The sequence below is a fragment of the Calonectris borealis genome, chromosome 4 (genome assembly GCF_964195595.1).
Source record: "Calonectris borealis chromosome 4, bCalBor7.hap1.2, whole genome shotgun sequence".
Lineage (NCBI taxonomy): Eukaryota > Metazoa > Chordata > Aves > Procellariiformes > Procellariidae > Calonectris > Calonectris borealis.
Genome location: NC_134315.1, coordinates 6636967 through 6649685, shown reverse-complemented (window position 1 = coordinate 6649685; position 12719 = coordinate 6636967). Strand labels below are relative to the sequence as shown.

Here is a 12719-nt window from a genome sequence, read left to right as displayed (position 1 = left end):
TAATTAGAATCCTTAGTTAAAATCAGAAAATGTCTGCAGTGATGGCAGCAGATGGATATGAGATGATTCTGTGCCAGAAGCCAGTTGCACTGGTGTGGTGCACTGGCTGTGTGGACTGCTCTCACTGAACAAGCAGTTTCCAGGGACAAGGATCCACCTCTGCTCACCTTCAGGGTGAGTTGGGGGTTCTGATGCCTTTCAGGACCTGCCTTTCAGCTTAGACAGGTGCTTAATCTATTTTACACTGAGCAGAAAAGGGATAGTCAATGGAGCAGCTGGCAGTGGGCAGCCAATGGAGCCAATGAAGAGTCTAAAGGCAATGGTTGGATTTCTAAATAAAAAAAGGTCTTTGCTGTTTGCCCATCTATCTCAAAATCCAACTGGTCTATCTCAAAACCCAACTGGTTTGCTCCATACCTTCAGTGGCAGCCAAGAGATGAAAAGGGATGGTTTGTTCAAGAATCCCCTACCTGCTCCTCAACAGCATAGCAAGAAAACAAAACCAGGGCTTCTCCTCTTTGACATTTCTCAGTGATTTTGCTTATGTTTCTCCACATCTAAGGTGAGTTCACTGGAGACCAACATCTGCTTTTTCGGAGCTGTTGAGCTAGGCTTTTCCATTTGTCCATGAGGTGCCCATCTGACGCCTAGTGTGACAATCCATATTGGTTCAGTTCCTAGCATGAGGATCAATGTCGACCTATAGCATGAAAACCTTCCCTGAGGAGACAGGAGTCATGGGAGACATGCACATGAGGACAAATTGGTCCCTTAGTGGCACATTTTGGGGTTGCAGGAGGAGGTGAGGAGGCACTGGTGGTGTTTTCCCGACATCCTGATCAGCTTTGAGTGGTTGTGAGAACAACATCCCAGCTAAGTATATCACACCAGCAATACACCCATTTCCCAGTGACGATTCCCAATCATCATATGAGCACAGGGCTTGGAAAAGGCAGCTAAGAAGGAAGAGTTTCCTCTCCTGTGTTTGTCCAAAAACCACATACCCATCCAGCCTGCAGTACCAAGTGACAGCGTGGGAGATGACTGTGGTGCTCCTTCTGTGTCTACAGTGTGAACAACCAGTGCCCACCTCCTGCCAGGAGAGAAAACCTGTATTTCACCAGTTCAACCCAATTTATTAGGTGCGGTTTGGGGCAAAACACACACTGGATACCTGCAGGCTGTCCAGGGCGCTCTTGCTGGTGGGAAGGGATGGGGAGGAGATGGGGATGGAATGGCCAGAGCCTGTAGGGCTCGATCCTTTTTCAGAGGATGGGGATGGTGGTTGGGACACCCGAACTGCCCCCACGCCGGTTGCTTCCCCAAGGCAACTTTCAAGGCAGGATCACTGACATTTTTTTGAGCCCACCTAAACCTCCCCATCCCTTGGCCCTGCCGGTCACCTTGTGGTCACTTCGGCCATGTTTGTAAGGAAAAGGAACAGAGCCCTTTCCTTGCCCAGTGCTCCTCCATCCACCCAGCAAGGGCAGCCGTGGGTGCACGTCCCACCGGGACATCCCCAGCAGGATGCTGGCACCTGTCCCCAGGAAGGGGCTGGTAGAGTGCTCATCAGCATGGAGCACATCTCAGAGGGTCACGCAACGGCTCCGAGCCTGCGCCCTAGCCTGGCTCCATTCACCGACATCAGCGCAGCCTTGGCTCAGCCTGTTGCCCAAATTCTACCAGGGCTTGCGTGAGTTTTGGAGGCTTGCATCTCTTTATAGCAACAGTGAAGAGGTTGATGATAATAATGAAGAGGCCTTTAATACAAATTTTACTTTAATGGACACATTTTACACAGTAAAATGATTGGCATGTGCAGGGTCTCTAGATTCTCTTGCTGATTCTCTTGTAGGTGAGGTCTCCCATGGTCATTGTCTGAAAAACAAATGGAAAGCGTTAGCTTTTCATGGTGCTTGGCTCCAAACTTTACTTGGAAAGGATCTGGTGTTGCAAATCAAAACAGGACTGGTCCCCAGTCTATCTCCTATAAACTGAATTATTAAAGCTTTGGATGTCTTCATGAATACCGCAAAGCAGGTAGGGATAATCTGGCATCCCTCAACTGGGATCAGTCTGCTGCACCTCTCTTCTTTAAAAGTGCCAAGCCCAGCCACAAACATGTACATCTGGGTGGGTGAGAACATGCCCTCATTGCATGAAACTTTGATCAGAAATGCCTACTGGAGTCTCAAAGAATACTTTTTGGATCCGACTATACCAAAAAACTGCCTTCAGTGCCTGGCCAACTGACCAGCTTTAGCTACAGAGCCTGAGTGCGAGCATGTGCTCATCTCCAGCACCTCTCTAAGGTCCCCAGCATCTCTGTAGGCTTTGTAGGGCCAGAACCCTGAAGGCAGCTGTATGCACTATTACTCCAGCCACTGCCCTTGTCATCTGCACTTACATGGGTGATGGTGTCTCCGTTGAGTTCGGTGACGGATTTCAGCCCTTTCAGGTTTGCGACCAGTCTGTTGTCACCCTCCAGCTGAACAATAGCCTGGTAGAGAGGGAAAGAGACAGAAGCATTCATGTTATTGCTGGAGACCATATCAACCCCTGCATTTTGTCCTTCCCCTTCTGTCCTGAGTTGCCTCTGTCCCCTCTGCAAGCTGTTTGGAGCAAGATGCTCCCCCGGTGATTTTGGCTTTCCTGGGAGGAGGAGGAGGGAGGGTTGTGCTGGTGGTGACTACAACACAGCAAGGGTATGAATGTTTACTTTGGGCTCTGCAGGGATGCGATTTTGCCACCGTACCTATCTCTCTCCCTTCAAATTGAGACTCACTCATGGCTCCCGCACTGTTAGGTGGCAGAGTGGGGATCCTTGGCATCCCTTGGCATCACACCAACACATGAGTTTTGGGGGAGGACAAGGAAGGCTCTTCACCCCACCAATACTGGTGCTTCCGTGCAGCCCTGGTGCTCCTTGGGGCAGCTCCTCATGCAGTGCCCAGACCAAGAGGACCTGCGCACCTCCAAGGAGAGGACTGCAGAGCCACCTGAGCTGGGCCAGGGCATGCCATGTTGACTCCTCTCCACCACCCACATTGTACATTGCTGCAGCAACCCCCTTTGGGGTGGGGTGATGGGGAGCTGGGCGACAGCGTGGGGCTGGGGGGAGCCTCATTCAAGGTGGGAAACAATTTAAGGAGCTTTCAGAAACACAGGCATGGCTGGAGAGCTCTCTGGGGAACAAACACATCTGCTGAGTCTCTGCCCCCGAGGAGCTGCACATCTAAAAAGACTCCAGACATCACTGACACTCCCAGGGCCAGCTGGGGTCATTGAAATTATTCAAAGAAATAACCAAGCAAAAAACATTTCTGTCCATCTGTCTGTCCAGCTGTAAGACATGTTCACGTGCCCTCAAGGTGCTGAATTTATAGAGGGTAAAACTCTTCTAATAGCCGTTTCCCCCTGGTTTATGCGCAAGGGACTTCAGTGACGCTGGAAGTCGTGATACAGCAGGTACGGCTCTCAGAGCCTGATTCACTGGGTCATTTCTTTGGTGATCATTCCTCCTGCTTTCAAAAGTCCCTGCAATATCATCTTCTCCCGAGGCAGAGGTGAGAGGCAATATTTGCCGGTGGCGCTGTCTGGACATTTTATGGACCATTGTAAAACTAATGTCCAGGAACAGGAGCTGACCCGATTTCAAGGGTGATAAATCCTCACCTTGCCAAATCATCTCACCCAGCGTAAACAGAAGCAGTGGAAAAGGCTAGCGGACAAGCTAACAGCTGCTGGGACTTAAAAGAAGAGGTTTATTGGTTTATGATTCATGGGCTGACTTTCCTGCACTACCTTTAAGTCAACAAAACAAAGATGGGGATATGTTTTGTGTTGCAACACAACACAAAAGTCAACCCTTTTCCGCCTCAAATCTTTCAGACCTTTTGCTGTCAGAAAAATTTACTAAAGCATCTCTATCCCCCTTTTCTGAACGGGCTATTAAACACTGGCTTCCAGTGTTTTCCAAACTGGCTATTAAAATAGCTTTAGAAATGCAAGGCTTCATCTGCAGAAGTGCTGGCTGGGGAGGTTGTACGGTGTTTTGTAAAAGCGAAGAGAGGAGGTGGGAACATCAGAGTCTCGGGCTCCGAGTTTCTCGGGAAGGTGGCTCAGAAATTTCAGAAATGTGTCCCTCAGAGCCTTGCTGAGGACCTGCAGGGAGCAGGGCAGCAGGAGTCACATCTTCAGACTTGGTTTCAGCAATTAGCCCCTTCCCATTATATTAAATCATCCATGCAAACTGTGAGAGACAGAACGAGGCTGGGGAATTACCCAGGTCTTTGCCCTGTGTCAGCTTTAACACCCATGGTCTTGTCATTCCCTTTGGCCCAAGTGCAGGGGGAATGGCTGGACAGGACATTCAATGTCCCTGAGCCCCCGCAGCCCTGGCAGAGGAGGAGCTGATCACTCACCTTGACCTTCTCTCCCGTCAGCATCTCCATCTCACACTCCTCCCCGATGGTGAACTCGTTGTGCAGCACTTTGGAGCCAGTGGTCACGGTAATCTTGAACTTTTTCCCATCCTGCACAATTTCTGAGATGCTTTTGATGTCCTTGCCCTTCTGGATCTGTTCATCAGGAAGCCCTGCCCAGGAACAGGAGATGTTAGGTGGACCTTGGAGCCATCGGTGGGCAGATTGCTGCTGCCAAATGAATGCAGTGGGATTTGGGGACCCACAGCTGGGTGGATTTCTATTCAAGTGTGGAAAAACCTCACAAGGATGATGGTTCCCCAAGGGCCACACGGCCCTTAGTCTGCTGGGGAGGAAGAATAACAAATACTGTCATCCTGGGTTTGTGTGGGAACTAGACTTCTCCCTTGTCCCACCGACTTGGCTGGGAGCAGAACAGCTACCTCCCTGGCCAAGCATCAGAGGGAAAGAAGAAACCCTGTTTTCCTTCCTTCACTGAGAGGCAAGCAGAGCAAATGGAATAAATCGAGGCAGAAGGAGGGAACCAAATGGGTTTTTTATGAGATTCAGGGTCCCTTAGAACTAACTCATTAAAGTCTTCTCCCAAAGCCTGAAGCTGATCTGGCAGGTAGAGCCCCTCCGGCACATAACTGTGCAGAACTAGTGCAAAGTCTCCTGAATCCCTGCAGGAGCACGTTCCCTGGCACTGTCACTGGTGGAAATCTAGCTAACCACATTCATCATTAAGCATTTAAAAAATCCGACTATTTTTCTGATGAATGGTGGAATTTGGGGCTTTGCAGCCTTGCCGAGCAGCAGCGCGGTGGGCTGAGCGATGTCCTGCTTGCTCTCACATTCCACAGCCTGATGGGGCAGATCTGCAGTCCCCCTAAGCAGGTCCTACTGGCTTAGCACGTGTGTGCAGCGCTGCCGTGCTGGCCCGTGGCTTGCAGAAATTGCTGGGATCGTTTTCCTGCAAGCCATAAAATTTCAGCATCTCTTGACCTCCAGCCACCAGCCAGAGAGATGCTTTCTCTTCTATTTTGAGATCACATCTCCATGCACACGCATTAAAAAAAAAAACAACAATTGCAAGATGCCGGACAGAAATAGGAAATCTGAGAGATGTTTTCAATCTACGTCATCGGCACATCAGCACAGACTGCCAAATATCAGTGGGATCTGCGGAGGCAAAGCGGCACACAGCGCATGCAGGCACTTACCGAGGGCTTTCATAAAAGTCTCAAAATTTTCCTGGGACTGGAGTTCGTATTTTCCAGTAAAGCTCATGATGGAAAGGCTCTCTGTGCTCCCAACACAAAAGAAGGTGCCTTTGCTGGTAAGCAGATCTTGGTTTTATAAGGTCCTTTTGCCCAGAAGTTGGTCAGAGGTAAGATGATGTAATTCTTTTATGGCCATGTTCAAACATTAACATAAAACTGGGCAATGGTCAGTGATAAATTGCTCTACATTTTACAGACCTCTATTTACGATGTGGGGGCAGGGAAAATGCCATAAACCCATTTTATGGAGGTAGCAACGTGGCATCCATAAACAAACGATAACAATGTAATTGTGCAAAGAGATTAATTATCAGAGGAACAAGCCAAATCATCTAATCAGCTTGCAGTCTGGAAGCGCACATCTGGAAGAGGAGAAAGCGGTGAAAGATTGTGGAGCTGACGCCGGTGGGGTTTCTACTCGCTGATGTGTGCACGCTGGGTCTTTAGCACTGGCATGAAGAGTAGTGGCTGCACGCTGGCAGGGACTAACTTGTCACTCCTTCAGATGCCTCGTGGGCCTCTGTAATGGTGGGTTTTGGTGTAACCCAGATGTAGCAGTGTTCACAAAATCATCGTTGTCCCCTAAGGAATAAAAACAACTCAAAATCAAATCTTGGGCTTGAAGTGGCCCATCCTGAAGACTGCAGTTTAATTCAGACTCCATCACTATGCCCTTGCCTCCAGGAAGGAATTTCGTGTGGATAGATGGACCGGTGCCATTAATGAGCAACCAAAGCTATTGCCAGGAGCCACCAGTAAATCCCCCTTTCCTCTCCTTTCCCCAGAGGAGCCACAGTCACTCGTGTACTCAAGGAGCATCTCGACCCTCGGAGCTGCATTTCTCCCAAATGCCACATCAGAAGCAGGGCCAGCAGCAGCCTCCAAGCTGGGCCCGATTCCTCCCTCCAAAGCAGGACTCGGGGCTGGGCTCCTCTCCCAGTGTGGTCCCCTTGGCTGAGCGTCCCGGGTTGCTGCACGGCGTCTGAGGTTTACCCTCTGGGTCTGGACTCCCAGGCTCAGCTTCTTGCTCCCATCTCATCCTCTGCCCCAATGAATTCCTCCTCCCTCCCAAAGTCACCAGCTCAGCGACTTTCCCCCTTTTCACTCATATGCCTTATCCTCTTTGCAATTCTTCCATTCTGCCTTCTCATAGCATCTTTGGCCTTTTTTTAAGTGAAATCACGGATAAGCCTGAAAAAAAATCTGTCTCCTTCCAATCTGGAGATGCTACCAGAGCCCTCTGCAGCCGCCCGTCCTGCTCCTGCAGGCTCAGCCCAGGGCTGCCGCCCGCCCCTGCTCTCTGTGCTGCACAGCCACGCTGCCCGGGCTGGATTCAGCCGCAGTTTCTGGTTAATTAAGTCCAGGCAGTGTCTGCCTGACAAGGCAGGAGAAGGAAAACCTCTGCTCTTTGGGTGAAGAGTTGGCTGGGAGGTGTCCGCGGGGGAGATCACCCCTCCGCATCGTGGCGGGGGCCAGGTGGGTTCAGAGAGCGCTCATTCAGCACTTTCTCCAAACAGCTTTTCAGCTTTTTTTCCCTTTTATCCCAGGTTTCCCAACAGGAATGATGTCACCTTAGGAATTGCATTTCATTTTTTCCCCTGCCCTGGGTGAATAACCTGGGGTCACGCGGGGCTGCGCTGCTATCCCTTTTCAGTGTCTTCTTCATGGGGACAGTGGTGACTGACCTCTCCGGCTGGGTCTTGGCAGCAGCCAGAGCTGGCAGCTCCCTGCATCCCACCAGGTAATGTCCTCCAGCCATGGGCCACCTGGAAGCACACGTGTGCCTCCCACGCATGCGTGCCCTGGACCTCTGGCTGCTCCTCCAGGCAATTCGGGTCCCCTCTCTTTGCATGATGGGGAGAGAGACTCAGACTTGAAAAACCGCCTGAATGTTTTTCTATCATCTGACTCATTTTGGAGCCCAGTGCTCCCGATGCACCGTGGGGTGATCACCATGGCAAGCTCCAGCTCTGCACGGCTCATTTTTCCCCTGCCGTCATCGACCGGAGCAGCCTGGAGTTGTGGTTTTCATTCATTTTTCAGTGAGATGCGCTCCTGGATCGGCCACGTCTGACCACATCCCGCTGCCGGGGCGGATGCCCTGTTCTCACCCATTTCCATGCGCAGGCTAGGTGCTAGAAGGGGTGGCTGCTAAGTCAGTAGGGAGAGACCTTTCTCAGGTAACCCCAGGCGCTTGCAGTGCAATGGGTGCCTCTGAGCTGACGTCTAGATGAGCCAAAGGAGAGCAATAGGAGAAACATGTCATGAGTAGTGTCCCAGGGCTGCATATCTCCCTCCAGCCTCTCCAGAAGAAGCCTACATGACTAGGGCATTTGTTAACGCTTCATATTAGCCAAGATGAATCCAACCTGAGGTGCTTGAAGGAGCACCTGGTATTTCCCTGACCCCCCATCTCAGCCACTGCAGACTTTCCAGGACCACAATCTCCATACCAGCTTGAAAGGAGATAAAACCACCAAGCTAATGAGGATTCAGAAAAGCCCACCACAACTTTCAAATGGTTATCATGCCTAATCTGGGCAGTTGAACCACTTAGAAAACCACCAGAAATTGGGTGAGAACTCCCCCTGGGCGGGCCAGGCTCCTAAGGTCCGGATGTCACCCACCAAATGTTAAAAGGAGAATATAATTGTTCAGGACTCTCTTGGTAGTTGGCAGAAATGGGCAACTCAGGAGAGAATTCACCCCACTTGAGACCCAAGTTGTTTTCTGCAGGTATCCTCTCCTCTTCTCAGTTACTATGGATAGATATAATATATCTATGGTCCCAGCTTCAGTGTGTTGGATAAATGTGAACTATGGACCACTGCTGGCAGGTTTGGAAATACAACGAACTGATTTTTGATCAATGATCAAAAATAAAACCTCTTTGTTTTGTCTGCAGGTATTCTGCTTGGACTCGTGTTCTTTTATTTCCCCTAGTAAAGAAATGCAGAAGTTCTTATAAAAAAAGAAGAAACCCTTACTGAATGAAATTTGGCCAGGGTAATTATTATCTAGCCAGGCCTGCTGAACAAACGTCAGGTGAGATAAACTTAATCTCAATAGCAAAGTTCAGAATACTTGTACATCTCCCCACCAGAATACAGGATCTTTTAAAACATGACATCACTTTAACTTTCCAGGGCCAAGAAAATGCACCTGATTTGCATTAACACAAGGCCGAGTCAGTTGACCATTTGATTAAGACTAAATCCATACCCTAAAACCTGGACCTGGTTTGTAGAAAGGTATGGATCATTTTCAAAAATTATTGAGGAGGCTACTTCTTCTGGGAAGCCAGCGGGTAATTCTGTGTTTAAGTTGCTTTAAAAAAAAAGTGTAGGATCTCAGAAGCTTGTCAGAAAAAAAGGACACAAGTGTCTCATTTCTGCTTTTTGCACCTGAATCAAAGATATGGACATGCAAAACTTCTCAGCTTCCTCCTAGCCATGGAGGTATCCGAATGCGCTGTGTTCCAAGGTGATGAATTGGAGAAAAGTCGGGAGGGACCTTTGAAGGTCTCTGGTTCAATCTCCTGCTCCAAAGAAGAACGTCACGAACACCAGATCAGCTCAGCCATGGCTTTGGCCAAATCTCAAACCCCCCCCCCCGCCTCTCTGGGTACCCATCCTGGGACTGCACCACCCACCTCTCGAAGAAGAGGTGCTCAACCCAAACCTCCCAAAGGGCAATTTGTGGCTGGTGCCTCATGTTATAACATCTGCCATAACCAAGAAGAGCTTGACCCTGTCATCTCTGTAGCTGCCCGTGGAACAGTTGCAGTCTGTTATCACCTTCCCTCAACCCTTCCCTGTGATTCCCGGTCCTGGCTCCCGTGAATTAAGCACTTTCACTCAGTGTCTGCCAGGGCAGTGGGAAACCACCCTCCTACGTGCAGTGCTTCTTGGCGATTTGGACGTTATGGTGCGGAACGGGATTTTGAGTCTTAGGACTCCTGCAGCAAAAATCCTTCTCTACCTCCTCCAGTTTGAACCAAAACTTCGATTTAAGCTCTGAACTCTGAAAAGGACTTTACAGCCGGAGCGCTCTGTGGGGAGAGGGATTTTGCTGCAGCCCAGGATGGGGTACCTGGCAGCCTTATGGACGTCTGGGAATGTCTTAATGCACCTCTGCCTCTTCTTTCACTCTTCTTATCTATCCCACCAGTGACTCCCCAGACTTTGTGAAGCCTTTGGTTTCACCTCAGTGCTTTGGGAAGCTGGGACTGGGCTCTACACGAGGATTAGCCAAGATATGAAAGGCTACAAGCCAGGGCTTTTGCTGATTCAGTCATGGATTTCTCCGGTGCAGGTCCAGTTGGACACCCCAAAACCCCCAGCCATTTTTTGAAAAGCTTGGTCACAAGCTTGCCAATCACAGATCCCCAGGTGGGCTTCCCTCTGTCTCAACCCATATTATTGCTTTGGTCATCTCTGTTTCTGCTGTGCTTGTACCTGGGAACTTGGTCTGCTGCCCAGTTTTCACATCTTTGGTCTGATTATTTTTAATCTTGAGGAATAAAGGTTTCTTCAGCAAGCCACATGGCTGCATTGCTTAGAAAGGTTGAATGGGATGGGAAAAGACGCTGCTGCTGCTGCGAACTCTCTGTCCTTCTTGGTTTCTACCAAGTTTTCATTGTGCTGTATTACCAGGACAGCACTGAAATGAAATATGGCACCTTTCCCAGCTTTTTCTCTTTTTGAAACGGTCTCCGGGAGGCCGGCTGCTTCCAAGCTGTAACTTCCAAGCATAGACACGCAAGCGCCAGTTCATATTGGTTTAGATTAGATATGCCATTATCAGAGCCTTGATAAGACTGCCGAAAGCGGCAGCTTGTACAGAGCTCTGCTGCTTGATAAAGCTTTCCATTAATGCCGAAATTCAGCAAAGGGCAGCCCTCAGCCCTTGTCATCTTATTACAAAGGTCCCAAAGGGAGAAAAGGCTCACTATTGCTTCTCCAAGGGCAGCCGTTTCCCTGATAGCGTGAGACCTATCACTGCCGTAGTTTGCTTGCCAGTGATCACCTGGGGAGCAGAGCTTACAGAAGAGCTGGCCTTTGCTGTTGGGGTCTTGCTTTGCAGCAGGGATGAAGCTGTTGGCTGTGTCACTCACCTCCCACTCTCTTGCCTCAAACATCTGCAGCGTAGTGCTGCTGCCTCTCGCCGGGCACGTGGACCCCTGCTCACGCCCTCGGAGGGCACGTATTGCCCTTGCAGCTGGCCTTTGGTGGGATGAGGCTGTCCTCCATCCCACCGCCCAGCTTATGGAGTCGGGGGACAAGGACTGAAAATGATGCTCGTTGCTTATGGAGCTAGTTCGTGCCAGGGCAGGGAAAGAAAATGTTGGGAGAGAAATGGAGCCATTAGTAGTTAATGTTCTTGAGTGAGGAAGGTCTGGAAGAGTCCCTCAAAGCAGAGCCAGGGAACATTTAACCAATGCAAACGTGTTTCATCTCACCCGACCTCACGTCTGCAGTGCAGATGTCTCCATCTGATCCAGGCACATGAAAAGCCCCTGAGACACAGTGGGGGTAAGTAAACCTTCACCTGACCAAGTGGAGACTTGTATGTTGGGATGCAAACAGCAGTAGCCTCCAAGTGCCTACAGGCGGTCAACTCCAATCCTGGAGGGACACCTGGCTGTCACTCTGGGCCTGTGCTCACCTCTCCATCTGGCCCATGCTCTCCTCAATCCTCATTTATCAAGCACAGCAACTCACTTAATAACTACTCACAGTGGGTTGCAGCTAATTAGTCAAGGAGAGCTATTCAGGCCCATATAGGTATGAGAAGGAACCTGTGCATCTCCATGCCCTACTGTTTGCATGTAAGTCCTGATGTGTAACCCATCTCACCACACACATGCACTGTATGAATGTCCCGTTCCCTGAAATGGCTTTTCATAAACGTAATGTCACTGTCAAAGCAATTGACTTGATGCCCCACACCCATGATATCTAGTGGAGCCTCACCCCCCAGGGTGATCATCACCCTGGTATCTTCACCGCTCCAGAGTGAACGTGCAGATGCGCTGTGCCAAAGACCAGTGTTCCTGTCTCTCTCTGAGCCAAATATATAATGACAGTTTATATTTAAAACAAATGAAATGTTGAAACAAAAGCCCCCAAGATCTTCCCTAGCAGATGGTGCCCCTCGGTCAGGGAAAGCAATGACACAGGAGCGATGCACCAACCAGAGGTTCAGTGCTGAGGCATGACACCGCAGCGAGAAGGGCAGAGTGAGAGGTTGCATGGGGTCTGAGAGCATCTGAGTTTTCACCAGGTTCACGGCCAGGGAGACACTCCACGGGAAATGACCACGGTGCCAGCAAGGCCAGAGCTGTGGACAAAGTCCAGGATTGCCACCATGCATGTCCCATTTAGTGCTGCTGGCACGTTTGCTACAGTCAAAGCACCTCCCCGAGCACAGGTTTCCCTGTTTTGTACATGATGGAGTGCACAGAGGCTGACAGAATTTCCCAAAGTCACCTGGAGAAGCTGATAAAGCAAATGTGCTGTAACTGCTCAGCCTCCACAGCACCTTCCTTGTCAAGTCCCTGGTGGGTGGCCATAAAGCCCATATCCTATGGGATTTTGAAATAAAATTTGGCCCTGGGATTTAATATGATCTTTGGCGTTGTAGGACCAGATTGCACAACCTTCTCCAGGTGATAGCGTCTTCAACATCCCACCGTGGGAGCCAGCATTGCACAATCCCATCCTCGCGCTCCCTTTCTGCTCTGCCTTTACGAGTGGGTCCTGCACTTTGGTCTACAAGACCCAAACCACAACACGGATGTCCTTGAGGTTGTTGTGAAACACCTCGCGGTGAGGAAAGAGCATCAAACCCAGCGGGGGGGGGGGGGGAAAGGGCTGACATGCTGGCAGCTCCTTGCACTGCAAAATCACCAGAGGCGGAAAAATGTGTGTGTGCACATTTGTAGGTGAGAAGAGGTGTTGTCCCACGTGGAAGTCCTACCTCATGTCAGCTGAGATACTGACAATTTATA

The 12719-nt window shown here is 50.0% G+C and overlaps 1 protein-coding gene across 1 annotated transcript; it reads right to left on the bottom strand.

Annotated features, from left to right (window-relative positions):
- Window positions 1-1742: 1742 nt before the first annotated feature.
- Window positions 1743-5756, bottom strand: FABP1 (fatty acid binding protein 1). The gene is made up of 4 exons (XM_075150513.1): window positions 5648-5756; window positions 4425-4597; window positions 2408-2500; window positions 1743-1878 (listed from the first exon to the last, which is right to left on the bottom strand). Exons 1-4 carry the CDS (start codon window positions 5712-5714, stop codon window positions 1828-1830), a joined length of 384 nt encoding a protein of 127 aa, XP_075006614.1. The 5' UTR covers window positions 5715-5756; the 3' UTR covers window positions 1743-1827.
- Window positions 5757-12719: the final 6963 nt, after the last annotated feature.